This window comes from Salvelinus namaycush, chromosome 9 (genome assembly GCF_016432855.1).
Source record: "Salvelinus namaycush isolate Seneca chromosome 9, SaNama_1.0, whole genome shotgun sequence".
Lineage (NCBI taxonomy): Eukaryota > Metazoa > Chordata > Actinopteri > Salmoniformes > Salmonidae > Salvelinus > Salvelinus namaycush.
In genome coordinates, this window is record NC_052315.1 from 44504214 (window position 1) to 44529772 (window position 25559).

General features: G+C 43.0%; 1 protein-coding gene across 1 annotated transcript; it reads right to left on the minus strand.

Moving 5' to 3' along the window:
• Positions 1–3970: 3970 nt before the first annotated feature.
• Positions 3971–15199, minus strand: LOC120054117 (matrix metalloproteinase-15-like). Its single transcript, XM_039001520.1, has 10 exons — positions 14303–15199; positions 10899–11047; positions 10505–10627; positions 8812–9119; positions 8454–8615; positions 7277–7659; positions 7023–7161; positions 5950–6100; positions 5594–5709; positions 3971–5014 (listed from the first exon to the last, which is right to left on the minus strand). The coding sequence occupies exons 1-10, from the start codon at positions 14420–14422 to the stop codon at positions 4542–4544; spliced, it is 2124 nt and encodes a 707-aa protein (XP_038857448.1). The 5' UTR covers positions 14423–15199; the 3' UTR covers positions 3971–4541.
• Between the last annotated feature and the right edge of the window lie 10360 nt (positions 15200–25559).

The window sequence follows — 25559 nt, forward strand, 5'->3', positions numbered from 1 at the left end:
CTGATTAAGCATTTCGCTACACTCGCATTAACATCTGCTAACCATGTGTATGTGACAAATAAAATTTGATTTGATTTTGATTTGATTATAACAGTCATTGGTGAACTATTTTTCATGCACGTGAAATAGTTTTTGCAATGTCATGTCATGTGGGATCTTGTGGGGAGCTTTGACTTTGGCTCATGCTGGCAGCTGTTGCGTTGTTGTGTATTGGCATTGCCAATAATCGCTCTCCACATCCTGCTTGAAGATAATAATTGCCAGTACTTGAGCCTGTGATTAAAGTAGCTCTGTTGTTTTGGTCTTATGAAGCTGGAACCACATTGTCTGGCAAAACCTGACGTTTAAAGAGGAAATAGAACAGCACGTTTCAAGGCATAACCTTCATCACACACTACTGATAAGCTGCTTTAGAGGCCAACGAGTTACCGCAGAAGGGAAGACAGGAACAACAGTCAGGAAAAGGATTTCATCAACTGTTAGAGAACATGCTGAAAAACCAACATGTGTGGCTGTTCTGCCTTTTGTGGGTCTCTAAAACAACAATTTAATTATTTTATCTTGAATAATAATCAAATTCAAATAAAAATGCATTCTCCAACTGTACATGCCATCCCATGTACAGGCCAAGTGAGATCAGGTTGTACCCACTCTGTCGCACCAACAAAACATGTACTCTGCCACACTAGTATACCTGTAGAGAACCTGTGCATGCTGGCCATTTAATCCCAGACTGACTTTCTCTGATAGATTATCCCTTGCCACTTGATATTGGGCCTAATCTGAGGATCATAGCTCAAACTGTGCACCTTTGATTTCTTTGCATCAAAGCAGGCGCCAGTAAATTACTATATTATAAAGTCACAAAACACACTGCAGCAGTGCTGCCTAAAGTGCTATGCAGAAGTAGAGGATTCGCCCCTGCAGACGATAGCACTAGGAGTGGTCTGTACCACCTGCTCTGTAACAAACAACTGCGCAAACATCATCAAAATGAACTATTCAAGTGAACTATTGCAAGGCAATGAACTATCGCAAGGGTTATCAATTTGCGCAACACCACCCCAACTACTTTTAAATATTCACATATACCTGTAAATATCCACACACAAGCATCACAATCTGTTTTACAATAGAAGCACACCACAACGCTGACATCTCATCAACACATTTGACAAGAAACCCCTTAGTAAATCCAGTCAAGTTACTCAACATGCAGAGACTAGGTGAAAAGGTAGTAGTAATATATCTTACCTGTATGTTCAGTGGTGCAGCAGCATACCTGACAGGGACACAGAGCCCAGGACGGACAGCAATGTTCTGGCTGGATTAGGATGAGACTCGCCTAACGGGATTATGGATCTGAAGGACAGCACTATCCTGCTGAGATTAGCAATGAGAATAATGAAAATCTCAGGCCATATATGTACCCCAAAGCCCCAGGTCCAAACTTACAAGGTTCTATACTGTAGAAGTTTGAATACATGTAGTTGTTTGAGTTAATAAAACAGTTTGAACTTTTAACATGAATACGGCGTCACTGTCAGCGGAGTGCCATTTGGAGTGGTACTCAGTAGTTAACACTGTAGCTACTATGTACAGAACGTGTGTATCTCTCGCCTTATAACTGTCTGTCTGCTCGCTGCTAGTGTAACTGTCTATTCTCATGATTGTGAAATGTACATAGCACAGACGTCACTCTTGTTGTGGTGTGTGGTTACAGTTTGGGCTATAAAAAGGTGTCCTTGTAGTAGCCAGTGTAATCCCTGTAGCACACGCCAGGGGATCATTACCTGTGATCCATGTCTGTCAGGTACAATCAGGGACTGAATTACTTCTAGGAAACAGGACAGGCACTCATCACATGGCATTACAGTAGGTTTGCCTTGGGCAAATGAACGGCCATTGCTTTCCTGATATCTGAATACTGTGTCCAGGAAGATTACCGTGTGATAAGCCACAGGGGTAGCGCGAGAGAACCGTCAGCCTCAGCAGAACAGGGGATTGAGCATCCAGGTTAAACCCATAGCAATTTAGAACATCTATGACGTGGGGGGGCTCACATCGGTCCCTTACAGCAATCTCTAAAGGCTGCATCTTGTTCCGGCATCTGCAGATGTTTTGTAACATCGGCAGACATCAGTGATTAAGCCCCGTCTGCAGGGTTCTTTTGTAGGGTCTGTTAGATCCCCTGTCTTCGAGTACCCCCAAGTTTGCACTTTAAAGAAAAATCCCCACACAGGCTAACCTGGTTCAACTACTCAACTAATCATCAAGCCCTTGGTTAGTGGAATCAGGTGTGCATGTGTGGCGTTAGAATAAAAATGTGAAAACTTGGGGGGGATCCACAGGTGGAGAAGATGAGAAACACTGCTCTATGGCTCTGTCTCTAGTGGAGTTCTATAGGGCTGTCTGTCTCTAGTGGAGTTCTATAGGGCTGTCTGTCTCTAGTGGAGTTCTATAGGGCTGACCGGCTAAAAGGCAGGCGATCCCATAAAGAGATAAGGAGGGATAAGCCAGGAGGAAGAAGGCCATGACACCTCTGGGTGACCAGGATGGAAGAATGAACATGGTGGTGCCATACCGTCCTCGATTCTGATTGGACAACACGCAGTGGCGACAGGTAAGCGTTAGCCAGTTCCATTAGAGGAAATAAGCACGCCAGAAAGGGACTGCTTAGAGACAGGGTAGGAGGACAGCATGGAGAAAACGATAGAGAGAAAGTAAAAACGATGGGTACTCTGTAGAATCCAGAAAGAGAAAGGTGGCGGCAATGTCTGAGTTGGGTGATTGAAGCTAATCCTGATTCACTGTGGCGCAAGTCGTCAGTGAGGTGCTCTCATACGCACACTTTAAACCATTTAAGGCTATTCCATTTTGAAATAAGGCTGTGTTTAAAGTAATTTGACGTCAGCGGTTGTATCTATAGTATGTCACGGTAGCGTAGAGAAGTCATTCAGAGCAAAATAATACTGTCCAGTCAGTTTTCCATGCAATACTCATTGGTAATAGTAGATACAAAGACTCCCTCTTTTGGTCATGCTTAGAAATACAGACATGACATTAACTGCTGTAAGAATACATAGAATGCACAATAGCCTGTTAACAATAGCATGCTCACCCCAAATTGCACGCAAAGACTTGTTTGCCATAATTCATGTTTTATTTTGAAATCCTTATACATTTCATACATTTGTGTAAAGGCTTTACATGTCCTGCATGCATCATTTAACTCCGCTAATGTACAGAGAGCACAACACAAAATGTCGTGCAAATTTTCAAACGTAAAAAAAACAAAAAACTGTATTTGTTCCTCTCCAACAACCGACTAATACAAAACACAAACAATAAATGACAAAACACGGGTGATTCACAACCGACCACAAACCTGAAGCATATACAACCATTTTTTGTTTACATGTGCATAGTGGCTTTGCCGAGGAAAAACCTCTATAACTAATGATCTTCATCTGTCTATTGCGCAAAACAATAATTGCACTCTGGGTGTTGTATAAAAAGTGTTTTGCCTTTGAATGATGGAAGTTGGCACACAAAGAGTTGGCAACAAAGGAAGAAGTCCCACAGAGGGGCATTTTAATTTAAGAAATTGTTTAAATGGCAACAAAGAGTTGTAAGACATCATTTATGGTTAAGTTCAACGTGAATACTCCAACAGACCTCATCACAAACCCCTGTGACCTATCATCACAGATTAGAACTAAAGCCTCTCCTAGGTATAGAGCAGATTCTCAGATGGAAACAGAGACTGCAGATGGAGTATGTCTACAGTGAAACATAGCAGCGGGGGAGGGGGAGTCTCACAGGAAGACATCTCCAGCCAAACCGCTCAGAAGAAAAAAAGTTTTGAAAAATAGGAGCGGGCCTCGCTAATCTAGGTCAGCAGGCACAATGCCAATGGAGCTCCGCTCAGCCCCCCCCCCCCCCCCCCCCCCCCCAGGAAATGCTGGCAGGCATCCTAACCCCTCCCCCGGCTCTGCAGCCAAAATGACTAAATCAGCAACATCTGGGTAATGTCAACCAGACCCAGCTCCGTTCTAGCAGCCTTCCTAAATATGTGTACCATGAGATATACCACTTTTTGAACCCCTGTATTTCATTTCGCCCCAAGGGGGTCTGAATATCAATATCTAAATCGGCCCTTTTGTGGATAAAGTCCGGGCTGTTGTAGACTAGAGGAAAGACACAGTGGGAGATGGTGGTCTTGTGTTTTCAGCACACACAACAGTTAGACATTCCTTTGCTGGTTGTAGACAGGCACCACCACTCTGTTTTATAAGGACATTCGTGGAAATCTTTGGCTTGAACACATAAAACTACAACAGGGTACAAACTAACAACAACAAAAAATCCAAACACTGGGTGTTAAAAGTGCAAATTGTCTGTTATAAACTGGTTAAGGAGGAACAATAGGGAGATTATGTGCTTGTATTTGTATGCAATGTTTGTGTGTGTACGTGCGCGGACTGTATGTGCCTGTGTATGGTGTGTGTGTGTGTGTGTGAATCCAGATCTGGAGCACATCAAACCCACTCTTGCAGGGATCGTTTGCAATGGACCAAAAGTCTGGGTGCCTCTTTCTTCTGCAGGGTGTTAATAATAGCATAGATCAATAGTAGGATGCACAGCACCAGGACCAGGGGCACAGTCACCATGATCAGGGTCATAACCTTGGCCTCGTTCTCAGCCATCCTCACCACCACATCCACCTCTTTGTCCTCTGCATCAGGTTCATAATCCACATCGTTGGTGTAATCCGTATCTGTGTCTCGGTCGACATCATCCGGGTCTGAGCCAATTGGTGGTTGTGGTTTTGGTTGGTCCACTGTGGGCCACTTGCGGCCTGTTACTGTATCATCTGTATCGGGGTCCACATCCGGTGCTCCATCACAGCCCATAAAGTCTTTAAGGATGGATCTAGGGTAGCCTGGGTCATCTTTCATTTTCTGGTTATCAAACCTCCAGTACTTGGAGCCCTTGTAGAAGTAGGTGTAAGCTGGTTCGGTAGGGGAAGACAAAATATTGTTGAGGCAACTGTTGAAATGCACTGTGGGAATTTACTGTGAGCATGCTATTTTTTTAAAATAATTTAAAAAAAAGTCTGAGCCATTGTTAATCTTTTTGGGGTATGCATCTTCTGATCCAACTGTTTATTCATCATGACACAAGTTTGTCACACTTCACAGGATAGTGTCATTGCCGAGCTGTGCTTTACAGTACTGTGAAGCTTCAATTGGACTAGAGGCTGTTTTTAATTCCCCTTCACAAGTACCTTTCCCTTTTGATGAAAAAATGAAAAAACGACTTATCAGGAAGACATTTGGGCCGTCAGATTTGTTTGTTTTTTTCACTATAGGAAACCACTTTGAAAAGAATTAGCTGGGGTGGGACTTTAGGATAGATTCTGAGACGTCTACATTAGAATACTTTTGCCAGGCACTCGATTTCTGGGTGAAGCATGGGCGACCTCTCCAAACCTAAGATCTCATGCGTCCCAACCCTTTCCCCTCTCAGCTCAGAATCTATAGCCTCCCTCCATTTTTACGGACAGTTTCCCTTATAGTGACTCACTCACCGCCATCGTCGCTGAGGAAGGCTCCTTTAGGAGAGGATGGGACGTTGCCCCACCTGGAGACAGGTTTCGGGTAGTCTCTGTCACCGGTGCGGGACTCTTCATCAAAACGCCAGTATCTGCAGGAGAGGACGGTGACAAGACAGATGATTAAACACATAGCAGTTAAATGGGCTGATGATTACTACCGCAAACAACTTATGTCTTTCTGTCTCTCAAAAGTCAGAGCTAAAACTCCTCTCCCTTGACTAAATGAATGTCATTTCACTTTTACATGTATCATTCCACACTACATCAGTCAGTTAGTGTAGATTGGGTATGGTAGAGTAAAGGCAAGGCATTCGGGGGCATGTGGTCACCTGTCTCCTCTGAAGAAGTATGTGTAGCCGGTGGGCTCCCACCAGATGGCTGTGTCGATCCTGTCTGAGGGGATGCCCTGACCATACTCTACCAGGGGCTGGGGGTAACCAGGCACCACATCAGCCTCCCTGAACACCCAGTACCTGTCCCCTACAGAGGGAGAGGAGGAGAGGGTAGAGGACAGAGGAGAGGACAGAGGAGAGGGTAGAGGACAGAGGAGAGGGTAGAGGACAGAGGAGAGGACAGAGGAGAGGGTAGAGGGCAGAGGAGAGGGTAGAGGACAGAGGAGAGGGTAGAGGACAGAGGAGAGGACAGAGGACAGAGGAGAGGGTAGAGGACAGAGGAGAGGGTAGAGGACAGAGGAGAGGGTAGAGGGTAGAGGGTAGAGGGTAGAGGAGAGGGTAGAGGACAGAGGAGAGGACAGAGGACAGAGGGGAGGGTAGAGGACAGAGGACAGAGGAGAGGGTAGAGGACAGAGGAGAGGGTAGAGGGTAGAGGACAGAGGGTGGAGAGGACCATCAAGAAGAGGAAGACGTGAGAAGAGAGGAAAGAGAAGATAAGCACAGGTTTCCTTTGCAACATTTGATGCCAGTGATTTGTTACTATCTCAGATTCAACAAATAACAGAGCCAAAAAATGTAGCACTCTTAAAAAAACACTAAAGAACATTCAACCGCTGTATACAGACTACTGATGCAACTATTGGTTGTCCTTTGTGTGAGAACACACAGAAAGTTAAAAGAGTCCGAACAAAAAACATAAATGGTGCAGCCCGTACCCCTGCTCTACTCTACTCTACTCTACTCCAAGTCTTATTCTCTACTCAGACTGAAACCTTAGAAATCAGCATCTGGAGCAGCGACTGATGCAATCCATCCAGGCCTGCCAGCTGCTTTCCACTGCTGCTAGCTGCACCCCATGAACCTATTCCCGACTGTAGTTTTAAACATGAGGAATGCAGTGGAGAAGGATGATATCTTGGTCATTGTGTTTCTAGAGTGAACGCACCCAAGTAGATTTCAACAATTTAACAAAAAATAAACTTCATAAGAGATTCAAGGAAAATACAGACCTTTGAAAAAGACAAATTTCCCGTCGTGCCGTTCATAGCCAGAGTCTATATCATCAGGTAGTCCAACCCAGAAGACAGAAATGGGCATTGGGTAGTTATCCAGAACATGATTCCTCCTAACTCTCCAGAACCAGCGACCCTGGAAAGGACAGAAGACACCGTCCGAACATATTTACTAACTTCATCCTCTTTTGGGAGATTAGTATGAAGTATGAATTAATACAACTAAACAAAAGAATAGCTCTGCTTCTCACCTTGAAGACGAACATCTCCCCTCGCAGCATAGTGACCGTATCAAAGTCCCCGTCACAGATGTCCAGGGCGGTGTGGTCTGGCTGCACAGGGTGTCGAGGCTCATCTCTCCTGATGTAGGGGGTCACCGGCACAGGGTCAGGCCAGAGGATGGTGGGTTCTGGGTCAGGTATTGGAGGGTGAGGTGCGTCTGTGGGATCTGGTTCTGGTTGGTCTGGGGTGTCAGGGTCATAGGTGGGTCTGGGGGGGGCTGTCTGGAGAGAACTATAAGGGGGGGTGGTGGGGTTTAGATCTGGAGGAGCAGTGGTGGTGGGGTCTTGGTGAGGGGCGGTGTCATCACTGGTGGTGGTGGGGGGGTCCTGAGTGGGAGCATCGTCTGGAGGTCCTGCACAATCCAAGATGATGACGTTATAAATTCCACTAGTTTGAATGAATTAATCTAACACATACCCCCCTCTCTGTGCGCGCGCGCACACACACACACATACACACACACACACACACACACACACACACACACACACACACACACACACACACACACACACACACACACACACACACACACACACACACACACACACACACACACACACACACACACACACACACACAGAGAGAGAGAGTCTAATTTTCCACTCCGTGCTGTGGCAGGAAGCCCATGGAGCTTTTTGGAAGGAAGCCCTTCTGGTTGCACAGTGACAGAGAGAGGAAAAACAGACATACAGTACTTACACAAGACTTACAACCTTTAAAGGGATACTTCAGGATTTTATCTACTTCCCTAGAGTCAGATGAACTCGGGGTTAGCATTTTTGCGTCTCTGCGTGCTGTTTGAAGGAAGTTGCTACCTAGCGCAATTGCTAACAACAGTTCATCTGACTCTGAGGAAGAAGATAAAGGGCCTCATTGCCAAAATCCCGAAGTATCTGTTGAACTATGAGTGTGAACTACGATAAGGATCACTAAATACTATCTTCAGTGTGTCTGCAGTGCACATACAAACATTCACTAGTTCTATGACACACAAAGGCACAATGACTTCTATTCAGTCATGGACAGAGTAGGATCATTGTAAAAGCATGTATGGCATGCTGTGAGGGAGAATCTCAATTGAAGGGGGTCTATTGTGTATGTGTGTGTGCACGCACTGTAGGGGCCTGAGGAAGGGCTCCTCACCATATATCTTCTGTATTCCACTCCTGTCATCCTCTGGGAGTGAGAAGGTCTTTGTGTCCATGTACTGGTAGAGGGGAGCCATAATGGCATTGGGGTTGTCAGAGTGCTCCAGGCCCAGAGCATGGCCCAGCTCATGCACCGCAACCAGGAATAGGTCGATACCTGGGAGGAGAGGAGGGAGGAATGGAGAGAGGGAGAGAGAAAGATGGGAAGAGGAGAACGAAAATGAATATCAAAAGATATCAATAAGGAATTCATTTAGAAACAAATGACATGGAAATAGTAACGGTCATTTGTCTGTATGTAATGACTGACTGAGGAGACAATGGGGGCAAAGGGGACAAAGTGTCTATCTAACCTGATGGATTATGGTTGTCAAGTGTCCACGGTTCGTCTGCGTCAAAGTGTGTGTCTCCGCCCATCCCGGGCCCTGGGTAGTAGGCATGAGCCAGGGATCCCCCTTCGCCGTCAAACAGAGACATGTCTCCATGGAAACCAGAGGCAAACAACAGCATGATATCTAGCGCGTCCTGGCTGCTGTTGGTGATGTCTTGGAAGGCGATTTCTTCGAAGCTCAGTGGTGTCACATGCTCCCACACCAAAAAGGCCTTGCGGATGGCTTCTCGTGTCCGCTCCTCACCGACCTTTGGGGTAGTATTCATAATGCTGGGAGAGGGGGTTGAGGAAAGGACAAGATATTCTTAGTACTTACACATACAACACTGAAAAAATATAGAAATGCAACATGTAAAATGTTGGTCCCATGTTTCATGAGATGAAAAAAGGTCCCAGACATTTCCCATATGCACAAGAAGCTTATTTCTCTCTCGATTACATCCCTGTTAGTGAGCATTTCTCCTTTGCCAAGATAATCCATCCACATGACAGGTGTGGCATATCAAGAAACTGATTAAACGGCATGATCATTACACAGGTGCACCTTGTGCGGGGACAATAAAAGGCCACTCTAAAATGTGCAGTTTTGTCACAACACAATGCCACAGATGTCACAAGTTTTGAGGGAGTGTGCAATTGGCACGTTGACTGCAAGAATATCCACCAGAGCTGATGCCAGAGAAATTAATGTTAATTTCTCTCAGATATGCTGCCTCCAATGTAGTTTTAGATAATTTGGCGGTACGTCCAACCCGGCCTCACAACCGCAGACCACTTGTATGGGCGAGCGAGCGGTTTGCTGATGTCAACGTTGTGAACAGAGTGCCCCATCGTGGCGGTGGGGTTATGGTATGGGAAGGCATAAGGTACGGACAACGAACACAATTGCATTTTTTTTATGGCAATTTGAATGCACGGAGACACCGTGATGAGATCGTGAGGCCCATTGTCATGCCATTCATACGCCGCCATCACCTCATGTTTCAGAATGATAAGGCACGGCCCCATGTCGCAAGGATCTGTACACAATTCCTGGATGCTGAAAATGTCCCAGTTCTTCAATGGCCTGTTTACTCACCAGACATGTCACCCATTGAGCATGTGTGGGATGCTCTAGACTGATGTGTACGACAGCGCGTTCCAGTTCCCGCCAATATCCACCAACTTCGCACAGAGGAGTGGGACAACATTCCACAGGCCACACTGATCTACTCTTTGCGAAGGAGATGTCGTGCTGTATGAGGCAAATGGTGGTCACACCAGATACAGACTTGTTTTCTGATCCACTCCCTTACCTTATATTAAGTATCTGTGACCAACAGATACATATCTGTATTCCCAGTCATGTGAAATCCATAGATTAAGGCCTAATGAATTTCTTTCAATTGACTGATTTCCTTATGTGAACTGTAACTCAGTCAAATCTATGAAATTGTTGCATGTTGCGTTTATTTTTTTGATGAGTATATATAGAGAGGGTCATTATAAATGATGTGTTGTCAGTGGTTTATACACATATGGGAACGCAGGTCTCTTTGACATGTTGTTAATACTGACGCTTTGCACGGCCGTCAGTTCAGGCATGGGGAAATCTGTGAGATTCCCAAAATGGATTTCTTAGAATCCCCCAGCATACATAGACCTATACCACACACCTGTAGGTCAGATGGTTCTTGTCCCACTTCTGGCCAGTGAGAGTGTAGCGTTTCCGCCTCATACCGTTCTCAGTCTGCCCAAAAGATTTGTCTGGGACTCCACAGCGAGGCCTTCTCATGGCCCTAAAGGGAAGAGAGAAAAACAGAATTGAAAAGAGCCCTGATAACCACAGATAGGATTAGATACGTTGATGTTCATTGAAGGCTAGAGATCCATACTCCTAGATCAGGGGGTGCAACTTTTATCTGCCTCAGAAATGCTCTATAAATGTAATCATGACCCTACATTGTCTTGGCATCATTATCAATTTAGTCTATCAGGCTGTACAGTCAACCTGGAAGGCTTCAGACACTAGGAGAATAGTATAATTTCGGCTGTCAGTGCCATCCATACGTCAGTGTGGCATCGTCCATCTCTCCAGTGACCTCCAGGCCATAGAAGCGCTGCATGTCGCTGACAGCATTTGACAGGATCTGAGAGGACTGCATGGTGGACATCTGTCTGCTGGCCTGGGACAGGTAGCCAAACCTCCGCAACCACGACTATAATTACACAACAGGGATAGAGAGATGGACAGATGGAGAGAGATTGAGCGAGTGAGTGTGTGTGTGTGTGTGTGTGTGTGTGTGTGTGTGTGTGTGTGTGAGTGTGTGTGTGTGTGTGTGTGTGTGTGTGTGTGTGTGTGTGTGTGTGTGTGTGTGTGTGTGTGTGTGTGTGTGTGTTTGTGTGTGTGTGTGTGTGTGCACGTGTGTGAAAGAGAGACAGAGAAAGAGTCAGACAGAGATAGAGAAAGCGAAAAAGAGAATGAGAGAAACAACAAATGGAGAGAGGGGGGGGGTTAAAAAAGAGAAGAATAGAGACCGAGAAGACAGAGAAACAGATGGTTTCTATGGAATTCCTCCTTCGAGCCCTTATTGGCAGCTTAGATATCTACTGATCCGATCCTGTGGTTAATAGGACCAACAGAGCAGAAGTCATGGGGTCTAACAGTAAAAGCTTTGGAATGTAAGCCGTTAAAGGGACTGTTTACCCAAATTACAAAAAGACACATTGGTTTCCTTACCCTGTAAGAAGTCTATGGACGAGGTATGGTAGAAATCCATGCCTTGATTTACTTTCCCTGGCACTGTTTCCACATGCTAATGTTTTAGCATTTGTGGTACAAATCCCATTCAAGTATTGGGACTGATATTAGCATTGTTCGTGCATCATGTTCAAAACATCTATGTGACTTTGTTGAAGTTACAATCAATTTTAGATACTTTCGGATGATTTGGACATGATGCGCGAAAAATTATAATATCGGTCCCATGACTTGAATGGGAGCTGTGCCACAAATGTGGAAACAGTACCAGAGAAACCAAACCATGGATTACTGTCAAACCTTGTCCATAGACTGTTTACAGGGTAAGGAAACCAATGTGTAATTTTGTAATTTGGCTGAAGTCTCTCTTTAACACAAAACAAATAACTTACAGTACATACAGGAAATGTAAAAAAAAAAAAAAAAAGATTAAACTGTCTATATTACACTGTACTATATATATATCAAATCAAATCAACTCAAATGTTATTTGCTGAAAACAACAGGTATACAACAGAATACAACCTTACCGTGAAATGCTTCCTTACAAGCCCCTAACCAATATTGCAGTTCAAGAAAGAGTTAAGAAAATATTTACCAAATAAACGAAAGTAAAAAATAATAAAAAGGAACACAATAAAATAACACTAACGAGCCTATGTACAGGGTCAATGTAGCCCTTACACAGCCTGGAGGTGTGTTTTGGTTCATTGTCCTGTTGAAAAACAAATGATAGTCCCACTAAGCGCAAACCAGACAGGATGGCATATCGCTGCAGAATGCTGTGGTAGCCATGTTGGTTAAGTGTGCCTTGAATTCTAAATAAATCACAGACAGTGTCACCAGCAAAGCACCCCCATACCATCACACCTCCTCCTCCATGCTTCACGGTGGGAACAGCACATGCAGAGATTATCGGTTCACCTACTCTCGCGTCTCACAAAGACACGGTGGTTGGAAACAAAAATCTCAAATTAGGACTCATCAGACCAAAGGACAGATTTCCCCTTTTTTTTTATTGGCCAGTCTGAGATAGGGCTTTTTCTTTGCCAGCATCCCAGAGTCGCCTCTTCAAATTGCCATCGATAAAATGTAATTGTGTTCATTAACCGTAGCTTATGCCTGCCCATAGCATAACCCCACCGCCACCATGGGTCACTCTGTTCCCAACGTTGACATCAGCAAGCCGCTTGCCCACACAACGCTATACACGCTGCCATCTGCTCGGTACAAATAAAACCGGGATTCAACTGTGAAGAGCACACTTCTCCGGTGGCCATCAAAGGTGAGCATTTGCTCACTGAAGTCGGTTACGACAAAGAATTGCAGTCAGGTCAGGACCCTAGTGAGAACGATGAGCATGCAGATGAGTTTCCCTGACACAGTTTCTGACAGTTTACACAGAAATTCTTCGGTTGTGCAAACCCACAGTTTGATCAGCTGTCTGGGTGGCTGGTCTCAGACGATCCCGCTGGTGAAGAAGCCGGATGTGGAGGTTCTGGGCTGGCGTCGTTACATGTGGTCTGAGGTTACGAGTCCTGTTGGACGTATTGCCAAATTCTCTAAAATTATGTTGGAGGTGGCTTATGGTACAGAAATTAACATTTAATTCTCTGGCAACAGCTCTGGTGGAAATTCTTGCAGTCAGCATGTCAATTGCACACTCCCCTCAAAACTTGAGACATCTATGGCATTGTGTTGTGTGACAAAACTGCACATTTTAGAGAGGTCTTTTATTGTCCCCAGCACAAGGTGCACCTGTGTATTGATCATGCTGTTTAATCAGCTTATTGATATGCCACACCTATTAGGTGGATGGACTACCTTGGCAAATGAGAAATGCTCACTAACAGGGATGTAATCAAATTTGTGCACAAAATTTGAGAGAAATAAGCTTCTTGTGTGTATGGACTTTTTCTGGGATCTTATATTTCAGCTCAACATTTTACATGTTGCCTTTATATTTTTGTTCAGTATATATATAATATACATATATACACACACACACACCATTAATCTAGCCAGAACCAGAAATGTATCTGGCTGTAAAATCTGGCATGCAAGATTAAAATACCATTAATAATCCAATGGAAACAAAGAATGACACCCGACCAAGACATAGCACAGAGAGCTTGCCTTGCTAACCCCTTGAAAGGGAAATTTAAAAACGTAATGGGCCCACTGAGCACAGCTGGAAAGTTAATGCGTTCTCTGTAAACAGGCATTGCACACACACGACGCACAGGCGAGTGAGAGAGCTAGAGAGCGAGAGAAATCAGCCACCATAAAGACAACTGGTCAAAAGTGATCTATCTGGATGTCTTGCGCAACATGCCTGTTGGAAAAACAGCACAGTAGATAAGGAACACATTCTGTGATTTACAGGCATGTAAACTGAGTTTTAACCTACAGATCAAACCTTTCCCCAACACATAATTACTCCTAATATGCCTGCCATATGTGGAAGTGAGAAAGTTAGAAAAAGGTCAAAGGGTCATAAATCTGCGCACCAAATAGATCCATCAATTTGCGCATGACCTGTTGACCAGCGATGACAAGAACATGAGAAGTCATTAGAATATGAACAGATCAGCCAAGACCATGTAGATCATCACCCTCTGACCACCAGGATAATATAGATCATGGTCATACAATGCCGGACTGCCACGATTCCGTTAAAAAAACATCCACACATTCATATAAAATACTGCACCTCTGCGTTGAAAGTGTCATCGTCCGCATTGGTCACAAGCCTGTTGCACAAGAGCAAGACGAGCGGAGCCATTATTTGTTTCCACAGCCCCAGAGGAGCGCGTCTCCAAAGGATTGCCATCTTTGTACGCACTCGTTAGCCCGTGAGAGGGATTTTCACAGTCAGATGTGATTGGAAAGTTCTGTCAAGTGATGAGTGAACCGCTATGTGACTACATACACTTTTTAGTTACGTTCAAAATACAGATTCTCTTGTATGTTTTATTAGTTCTCTCCGCACTTCAACCCCTGGACATTATTTAGGTCGCGGTGCGCTCAAATCAGATCGCTTGCAAACTATCCAAGTTTCCGAAACAGTTCGGCTTAATCTCACAGGAAGAAATACTTAATTTGCAATTTTCCCCAAAGATGTGATCACGGGTTATTCAAAGCCCGGAGTCAGTTTTTCTGTTAAATCCCATGTCCTAATGTCCCACACGGTCTAATGGTTAAACGGTCATTTCCTCTGTCGTATTACAGATATCAGACTGCGTGCTCCTTCCACTCTACACATTCAACAATAGCTTTCCTGCACGGGGAAGTATGAGGGAGAAGAACAGGAACGAAAAAAAGTATTTTAGTTGCAACAAGCTTTGTCTTCTTTGTGGTACGATTATGTATCCATCCAATGCACGTTGCTGAAAAACTTCAATGTGGAGGATAACGTGTAGGCTAATAAAAATGTACAAAAATGCAATTGTCTGAAATTATTTCCCCCCAAGTAGCCAGAAGGCATCCGTTAGATTTCCTTATTTCCCCTCAACCACAGCATGCCTCTTGCAGGCTGTGTTGGACATTGATGTCCAATAAAGTCACTGCCTTCTGAGATCTGCTAGAAAACAAAAAGGGAGTAGTGACTTTCTGCTAGAAAGAAGGGGAGGATAGTGGTGTACATACTGTGGTGTGTCTATTGGACAAAGCAATTTTCCTCTGGAAAGTAACTCCCCTTGTCTGGCAACCCAAACTCCTTGCTCCAGCCAAAAACGCTACGCCCACGGACTAGCGAACGGCAAGATTTAAGGGCAAGTGCTACTCGGGATCCGTGGGACGTCCACCCCTCTAAATCCGAACCGTAACCTAACCATAACCCTTACCTAACCATAACCATGTTACATTTCAACTTCAATGGGATAGGGACGTCTCAAGTACTCCGGATAGCACGGACCAAGAATAATTTAGTGCGAGTCGTCAGGGTAGAACTCCTCTGCCTCTGGAGATGAATGATAGACCATCTGACACCTCAACAGAAAGGCTCCTATTGCCATCTGCTGATTACTAAGAATCAATACAATTTCCTAAAGTACAGTTACAGTCAACTGTCCAATATGATCAATTCCTATTCCATCATATACTTTAGAGACATTGAAAGAGTTGCCGTGCTTGATAACAGACAGATTTCAACCAGCAACTCATGTTCCTTGTTTAAACTTGTTTGTAACCCACAGCCACATTCTTGAATAACTGCAGTTCTGCATTATCGGAGACTTCTGTGGTAAAGACATGTTTATCAAATGTCAAAACCACACAATTTCTGCAGAGACTCATTTTATTGTCATAGAAACCAAAAAGAGTTATTACTTTTATTAACTTTTTTAAATCCACATTGTTGGATGTCAGCGGTTCGCCAGCCATGACACTTGTCGGTTTCCTGTCTTGGCTATGGTGATGAGGACAATGAGGAAAAGGCCCAGGACATAGATGCCAGCCACAGGAGCCATCATAATCAGCAGATCTGGAACAAAGTCAAGACGACAGTTGACTCCTCTCGAAATACCACCACCCTGCCCCAGCCGCCCCTAGCCTCAACATGATCCCAGGACTATGTCACAATCATATTATCACGTGCAAGTGGAGTGAGCGAGGGAAATATTTGATGAGCCCTCACCAAAAGAAAATTAAGTGTATTTTCTGCAATCTTCAGAAACCAGAAATCCTCACCAGATTGGGGTCTGTCTGGTATGTCAATAGGCCGTATGACAGTAGGCCTCGAGTTGGGTCTCCACGCACTGCCACCCTCTTGGTTATAGATTTGCACTCCTGTAGCAGTGGGAAGGATGGAGGGTGTAGATTATCAGTATTGTATCTATAATAGTATACATCTTGGTATGCCATGCAAAACACTGTTAGATTACTTCATGGAGCAAAATATGGATTTTATTTAATAACGGCACATCAAGGTTTTTATAGTTTTATTTCTATTAGGTTTTCTATTTGTATTTGAAATTCTGTTTAGTTTGTTAGTTTTCAGACCTGATTTGCCTGTTTTTTGTTTTGATTTAGTTTTGGGTGATTATTTAGTTTCAGTTTTAGTTTTAGCTACAGGAAGAATGTGGGAGGCTAGTATCCATGTGTTGTAGAATTTGTTGTGGTTTTTTGGGGGGGGGGGGGGGGGGGGGGGGCAGTAATACATAAGGATAGATTCTCATTTGGGCAAAAGTCTGTTCTCTCCTTGACTTCTCCATCCACTCTCCTCCGTGATCTGGAAACGGATCACTTTTTTCCGTCCCAAGAGGTTGAATAAAAAAATGACTATAGTAAGTACCTATTCAGTGTCAAATAAAGTAACAGGGTTGACCGTAACAGGGTTGAGGACTTCATCTTGCATCAGCCATTCATCCTCTTGTGTCAGGGGGATTGGAAGTGTGTTGTGTGCAACAGGGAGGGGTAATTGAATGCAAGCTTCAGACATTTTCTAAAGTTTTTTTTTGTTGTTGCCTATTTATGGATAACAGGGTTGACGTGTTTTGCTCGACTCACTCAGTTTCCCACCACAAAACACAAGAAAGTGTACAAAAAGAGTAGAATCAGCTCACCTGCTTTTACACTATGATTTGACTATTAGATGTTCAATGTCTCTTTTGAATTTAAAAAAATAAGGAATAGTTTCACCATAAAACGAGAGTTGGGTCATTCTATGAAAATGGTGACTTTTTGAACAGCCAATTTCTACAATTTTTACAAAACTTCTACAAAACTTCAACAAAACTTAGTCAGATAATAGTTAACTCCTTAACATTATAAATCAACATAAATGACAGCTTAACATATTTTTATATTTTTACTACATTATATAAAAAGAATGCTTGTGCTGCCTTTTTGTCATTGGTGTTACCTATATTTTAGATGAAAATTCTGGCTTTCTAGAATGCAATTTCAGTCTTTAATTTGCATATATAATCAAAGACAGAAAAGGTTAATGATAATACTAAGAAATTGTTTGGATTAGTAATAATTGACTTTAAACATGCATATGTAAAGTTCTATTGTCAACATTTTTATACTATAGATTTTTTGTTGTTGTCACATTAGAAATAATTCAGGTTGAGTCATCAAAATTGAAGGATCATATCCTTAAAATGTTTACTAATGAATGTAGCATCAGTTAGGTAGATACAAAAACCATATTCAATTAAATTGGGCAACTCTGATGCCAGAACACCAATATGCCATACAGTAATACCAGTGACGCAATGTAACAGCAGTGACACAATGTAACACTAGTGACACAATGTGAAACCAACGACAAACATAAGATTATTTCAAACAAATTTGATCAATTTCTTAGTCATATTTTTAATTCGAAATAATTTCAAATTTCATAAGATGGGTTGATTTAATATGAACAATAAAATTAGGGTTATTGGTCAAAGATTAAGGCCAAATGATGAAGCCTATTGACTAAAATGTGTCTTTCATAACACAACATTGTCATACAAACATATAAAACATGTCCACTAGAACATTAGAAACACTAACATTGAACATAAACTAAAACTGTTCTCCTAACCACACTGATACGAACATTTTGTATGCATAAAACATGTTCATGGAATTTTTCCCACGTTGTTCTTCACTTTTACTTCAGATATGTTTGTCTTTGCCATGTTATTGTGTCGCGTCCATCTCTTATCATCTCTGAGCCAATCTCCATTGCTTTCTAGCTACTGACAGCTTCTTTACGAGTAGCCAGTTCACATCTGCCACTTTCACACAGTCAGGTGCTATCAAAAGGAAAGTCATATTATGTGATTACAATACTGAAACTAATAAAATGCTAATAAGTATTTTCTAGTATAGTGGCAAGAAAAAGTATGTGAACCCTTTGGAATTACCTGGATTTCTGCATAAATTGGATTTCAAATTTGATCTGATCTTCATCTAAGTCACAACAATAGACAAACATAGTGTGCTTAAACTAATAACACACAAATTATTGTATTTTTCTTGTCTATATTGAATACATCATTTAAAGATTCACAGTGTAGGTTGGAAAAAGTATCTGAACCCCTAGGCTAATGACTTCTCCAAAAGCTAATTGGAGTCAGGAGTCAGCTAACCTGGAGTCCAATCAATGAGACAAGATTAGAGATGTTGGTTAGAGCTGCCCTGCCCTATAATTTTTTTTGAGTTTGCTATTCACAAGAAACATTGCCTGATGTGAACCATGCCTCGAACTAAAGAGAGCTCAGAAGACCTAAGATTAAGAATTGTTGACTTGCATAAAGCTGGAAAGGGTTACAAAAGTATCTCTAAAAGCCTTGATGTTCATCAGTCCATGGTAAGACAAATTGTCTATAAATGGAGAAAGTTCAGCACTGTTGCTACTCTCCCTAGGAGTGGCCGTTCTGCAAAGATAACTGCAAGAGCACAGCGCAGAATACTCAATGAGGTTAAGAAGAATCCTAGATTGGCAGCTAAAGACTTACAGAAATCTCTGGAACGTGCTAACATCTCTGTTGACGAGTCTACGACACGTAAAACACTAAACAAGAATGGTGTTCATGGGAGGACACCACGAAAGCCATTGCTGCCCCCAAAAAACATTGCTGCACGTCTGAAGTTTGCAAAAGTGCACCTGGATGTTCCACAGCGCTACTGGCGAACTATTCTGTGGACAGATGAAACTACAGTTAAGTTGTCTGGAAGGAACACACAACACTATGTGTGGAGAAAAAAAGGCACAGCACACCAACATCAAAACCTCATCCCAACTGTAAAGTATGGTGGAGGGAGCATCATGGTTTGGGGCTGATTTGCTGCCTCGGGGCCTGGACAGCTTGCTATCATCGACATAAAAATGAATTCCCAAGTTTATCAAGACATTTTTCTGGAGAATGTTAGGCCATCTGTCTGCCTATTGAAGCACAACAGAAGTTGGTTGACAACCCAAAACACAGAAGTAAATCAACAACAGAATGGCCTCAACAGAAGAAAATACGCCTTCTGGAGTGGCCCAGTCAGAGTCCTGACCTCAACCCGATTGAGATGCTGTGGCATGACCTCAAGAGAGCAGTTCACACCAGACATCCCAAGAATATTGCTGAACTGAAACAGTTTTGTAAAATGAATGGTCCAAAATTCCTCCTGACCGTTGTGCAGGTCTGATCCGCAACTACAGAAAATGTTTGGTTGAGGTTATTGCTGCCAAAGGAGGGCCAACCAGTTATTAAATCCAAGGGTTCACATACTTTTCCCACCCTGCACTGTGAATGTTTACACAGTGTGTTCAATAAAGACATGAAAACGTATAATTGTTTGTGTGTTATTAGTTTAAGTAGACTGTGTTTGTCTATTGTTGTGACCTAGATGAAGATCAGATCAAATTTTATGACCAATTTATGCAGAAGTCCAGGTATTTCCAAAGGGTTCAAATGCTTTTTCTTGTCACTGTAATTGTTGAGGGTTTTATAAAACATTACGTTGAGAAAAAGGTTTGTGGTGTTATTGATTGTCAGTGCCGTTATCGTCATGTCACTGGTGTTACCAGCAAGAACAGTAACACCAGTGACAAATCTGCAGACAAGATGGCATATCTAAGATGGCGGCCACTGCAGCTCAAACCACACTTGTTAAATTGGAAATAAATCACTTAATCATGCAATTTAATCAATCATTTGAATCCAATTTCCTTTCCCCCTTACTATAAACTGTGTAACACCAGTGACACATCTTAAGTCCTCGCATGAAATTACCAAGTTAATCATCAAATTGTTAACATATGAAGAGAGAGTGCACACTCACCATGTGCTTTTCAAAACAGTCCCATCTCCAATGAACCTTTTACCGAGGAAGAATTTGGCAAGGATGTTGCATTTTTTTCAAAGTGGTGGTTTTTATACATTTTAACACCAGTGACATAAAATTGAGAGACAGCTATTACTTGAAAATGATTTGTAATATTTATTAGATATTTTAGTTAAGTAGTCCACTAAATAACTATAATACTTTCCTTTGTATTATGACATTTAAATAGGGAGAAGAAAAATATATTTTTCAACTCAAAATGTCACTAAACCATGACTCCTGACCCGAGGGACAAGCCAATTTCATTGTACTGACTGTGCTCTACAATATATATAAAACATTGTTTGCAATATAACTCTTACATATGTTTTATTAATAATAAAACACTTCAATTAAAACAAAAACAATATTTTTTGTGTAATTATCTCACACTTTTAAGTGTTTTTCCTGGTGAATAAGGCCGGGACAGAAAGCCACCGTTTTCATAGAATGACCCAGTTCAGTTGACTTAACAGGGTTGACCTTAATATCAGGGATGAATCCCTAAGGGGTAGTGAGCACCACAAGGAGCAGACGCTTCTCTGACTACCTCCTCCCCACCCTTGCTTACATTTGATTTAAATTCTACTTTTGCCCGACCAAACTGCTACAATGAGCAAACCCTATGAGAAACACGGCCAAGGGGAAACGAAATAATCCAAAACTAACCGGCAAGAGAGACGGCAAAGTCCCTACCGTGGTGTCTGAACCCACCACAGCACACGGATTGCGACTCTTGCGTTAGCCAGGCCGTAATGGCTAGCATGGCTAACCCTGACTCGGAGCCTTCACCGACTATCATATTAGCAGCTATCAAGAACATGGAAAAGGACATGAACACTCGATTTAATCATATGCACTCATCCTTACAATCAGTGCAAACTTCCTTGTCTAACCACACACACCACATTATTGACCTGGAAGGAAACGCAGGTGACCACGAGACAAGCATCACCAACTTTGAAGAGCTACTTGCTGCCAACAAAGCTATGAAACTCAAGCTAATTCACCTCGAGGGACGTTCAAGGCGTTCAAATCTCAAAAGCACAGGCTTGGATGAGGAAATTGAGTAGGGCAGACCAACTCAGTTTGTGGCAGAACTCATACCAAAACTGTTAGAGATTGGAAATTTCCCCTCTTCCCTGCTCGGCTGATTCTTACCCATGGTACGGTAGAGAAGGTACCACAGGATGCCTAGTCTTTCATTGACAGGATTACTATAATAGCCTATGACCGGTAGAGCCGTCCCGAGTAGCTGTTCCCCCGGGAGAGGTAAATCCGATTATCCCGCTGATTTTGGATATGACAACACTGTCATAGTTCTACAGGTGTAAAGACTGCACCCGACCGGTTCCCCTGTTTCAATATAGGGACATATTGACTACCAGTTGCAATTTTAGCATGTAAATCTTGGTGGGGCAACATTTTTTTTTAGATGCATGCCAGTAAAGCCGCTACACAGCACAACACATTCATTGCACTATAACGGTGATAAACACATACTCCCGGAGTGTTTATACTCAGCCAATATCTCCCTAGTATTAAATAAAGATAAAAAATATCAATTTTCATATCGTCCTATTTACCTCCTTAAGGTGTTTACTAAAATACTTGTAAACAGACTAAATAAATGTCACGGCTGATGCTGGAAGAAGACCAAAGCACAGCGTGGTCAGCTTACATATTCCTTCTTTAAAAAAATAACGCAGACAAAAACAATACAAAACAACCGTGAAGCTTAAGGCTATAGTGCCACAAACAAAGACAACTTCCCACACTGAAAGGAGGGAAAAGGGATACCTAAGTATGGTTCCCAATCAGAGACAACGATAGACAGCTGTCCCAGATTGAGAACCATACCCGGCCAAAACATAGAAATACAAAATCATAGAATGCCCACCCCAAATTACACCCTGACCAAACCAAATAGAGACATAAAAAGGCTCTCTAAGGTCAGGGCGTGACAATAAATGCATTTTGATTATAATTCATCCTGACTAAAATGGTTTTTATCCCAGACAGATTCTAATTTTCCAACATTAGGTGACTGATGAATGTCATGTATTCCAAACATGACAAACATTCTAAAGTTGCCATTATTGCACTTGCCGCTCAAAAAGCATTTGACCAAGTGGAATGGAACTACATTCTGACAGTAGTAAATGAGTTTGGTTAGGCCGAGAGTTTTGTCTCTTGGGTTGAAATACTATATGTGTGGCCGACTGCTTCAGTTCTCACTAATTACAATAAATCACCTCCGTTTTCACTTTAGCGTTCCTGCCGCCATGGGTTCCCCTTGAGTCCGTTGCTATTCGCCATTTCTATGGAACCCCGAGCTATTAGTATCAGGAGCCATCCTGTCATTGCTACTTTAAACACGGGCAAGGTTGATCACCGCACTTGTGTTATTTATATATATTTAGTGAATTCATGCCTCTTAAAGGCTACTTAAACCCATAGTTTCTTAAAAATATACCTTTTAAAATCTCAGGAGACTAAACGGCATATGTTGGTGTTGTCATCCCCAAGGAACCTAACTTCAATTTATAAATCAACTATCTAGACATGATAGAGAAGTTGAAGCGCAACATTGAGATTTGGAGAGTGTTGCCTCTATAAGGAAAACCTTCGGCCTGTACGCCTATTTGCCATAACCATGCCCCCCCCCCCCACACACACACAAACTAACTGACAATACTTTTCTATTCTGGAAGAGAAAGGGCATTACTACTTTTGCAGACCTTTACATCAATAATACTTTTGCCACGTTCGCACAGTTGAGGGAAGCGTACAAACTCCCCGCATCTAATTTCTTCCGATATCTTCTGATAAGAAGTTACGTTCGCTTAAATATACCACATTTTGAGGCGATTACACCAGCTCGCGAACTGTATATTTTCATGAACCTCGCCCCTGACTCCAAGAGTTTGACTTGGCAGGATGCATACCCTGGCGTGGTAAAGATTACAGATTTGTAGATCACTTCACAGCATATTACTCTGTATCCACACAACATTTGAAGGAAACCTGGGAGGAAGACCTTGGTATGGAGATTACTGATGACAGTTGGGCTGATTACCTTCGAGATATTCACTTGTGCTCGATAAACTCCCAGTGGTGGAAAAAGTACGCAAATATCATACTTGAGTAAAAGTAAAGATACCTTAATAGAAAATGACTCGAGTAAAAGTGAAAGTTACCCAGTAAAATACTACTTGAGTAAAACTTTTAAAGTATTTGGTTTTAAATATACTAAGTATCAAAAGTAAATGGAGTTGCTAAAAGTAAAAGTATGACTCATTTAACATTCCTTATATTAAGCAAAACATACAGCACCATTTTCTTGTTTTTATTTATTTACGGATAGCCAGGGACACACTCCATCACTCAGACATAATTTACAAACGAAGCATGTGTTTAGTGAGTCCGCCAGATCAGATGCGGTAGGGATGACCAGGGATGTTCTTTAGATAAGTGTGTGAATTAGACAATTTTCGTGTGCTGCTAAGCATTCAAAATGTAACAAGTACTTTTGGGTGTCAGGGAAAATGTATTGGGTAAAAAGTACATTATTTTCTTTAGAAATGTAGTGAAGTAAAAAATATAAATAGTAAAGTAGTGGTACCCAAAAAAACTACTTAAGTAGTACTTTCAAGTATTTTTACTTAAGTACTTTACACAACTGGTGTTGTAGCCTAAATGTTTAGACTTGAGGCGCATTATTTCCTCTCAAGTCGAAACGATGCTAAACCATAATGTTTGCGCAGTGCAGCCGGTATGGTGAGAACTCGATCCGTTGGTATGACGATACGAGCGCTTATTTAATAGAGCGCTCCGTAAACCAAGCTTCAGTGGGCAGAGCTAGACATGTTGCGCTTGGATACATTTTAATATGGTAAAAAGTCTCTCAATTTACTATGGGTCCGCCGTGGTTCTGTGTAGCCTAGTTATGCTAATATACACTGCTCAAAAAAATAAAGGGAACACTTAAACAACACAATATAACTCCAAGTCAATCACACTTCTGTGAAGTCCACTTAGGAAGCAACACTGATTGACAATACATTTCACATGCTGTTGTGCAAATGGAATAGACAAAAGGTGGAAATTATAGGCAATTAGCAAGACACCCCCAATAAAGGAGTGATTCTGCAGGTGGTGACCACAGACCACTTCTCAGTTCCTATGCTTCCTGGCTGATGTTTTGGTCACTTTTGAATGCTGGCGGTGCTCTCACTCTAGTGGTAGCATGAGACGGAGTCTACAACCCACACAAGTGGCTCAGGTAGTGCAGCTCATCCAGGATGGCACATCAATGCGAGCTGTGGCAAGAAGGTTTGCTGTGTCTGTCAGCGTAGTGTCCAGAGCATGGAGGCGCTACCAGGAGACAGGCCAGTACATCAGGAGACGTGGAGGAGGCCGTAGGAGGGCAACAACCCAGCAGCAGGACCGCTACCTCCGCCTTTGTGCAAGGAGGAGCACTGCCAGAGCCCTGCAAAATGACCTCCAGCAGGCCACAAATGTGCATGTGTCTGCTCAAACGGTCAGAAACAGACTCCATGAGGGTGGTATGAGGGCCCGACGTCCACAGGTGGGGGTTGTGCATACAGCCCAACACCGTGCAGGACGTTTGGCATTTGCCAGAGAACACCAAGATTGGCAAATTCGCCACTGGCGCCCTGTGCTCTTCACAGATGAAAGCAGGTTCACACTGAGCACATGAGCACATGTGACAGAGTCTGGAGATGCCGTGGAGAACGTTCTGCTGCCTGCAACATCCTCCAGCATGACCGGTTTGGCGGTGGGTCAGTCATGGTGTGGGGTGGCATTTCTTTGTGGGGCCGCACAGCCCTCCATGTGCTCGCCAGAGGTAGCCTGACTGCCATTAGGTACCGAGATGAGATCCTCAGAGCCCTTGTGAGACCATATGCTGACACATGCACATTTGTGGCCTGCTGGAGGTCATTTTGCAGGGCTCTGGCAGTGCTCCTCCTTGCACAAAGGCGGAGGTAGCGGTCCTGCTGCTGGGTTGTTGCCCTCCTACGGCCTCCTCCACGTCTCCTGATGTACTGGCCTGTCTCCTGGTAGTGCCTCCATGCTCTGGACACTACGCTGACAGACACAGCAAACCTTCTTGCCACAGCTCGCATTGATGT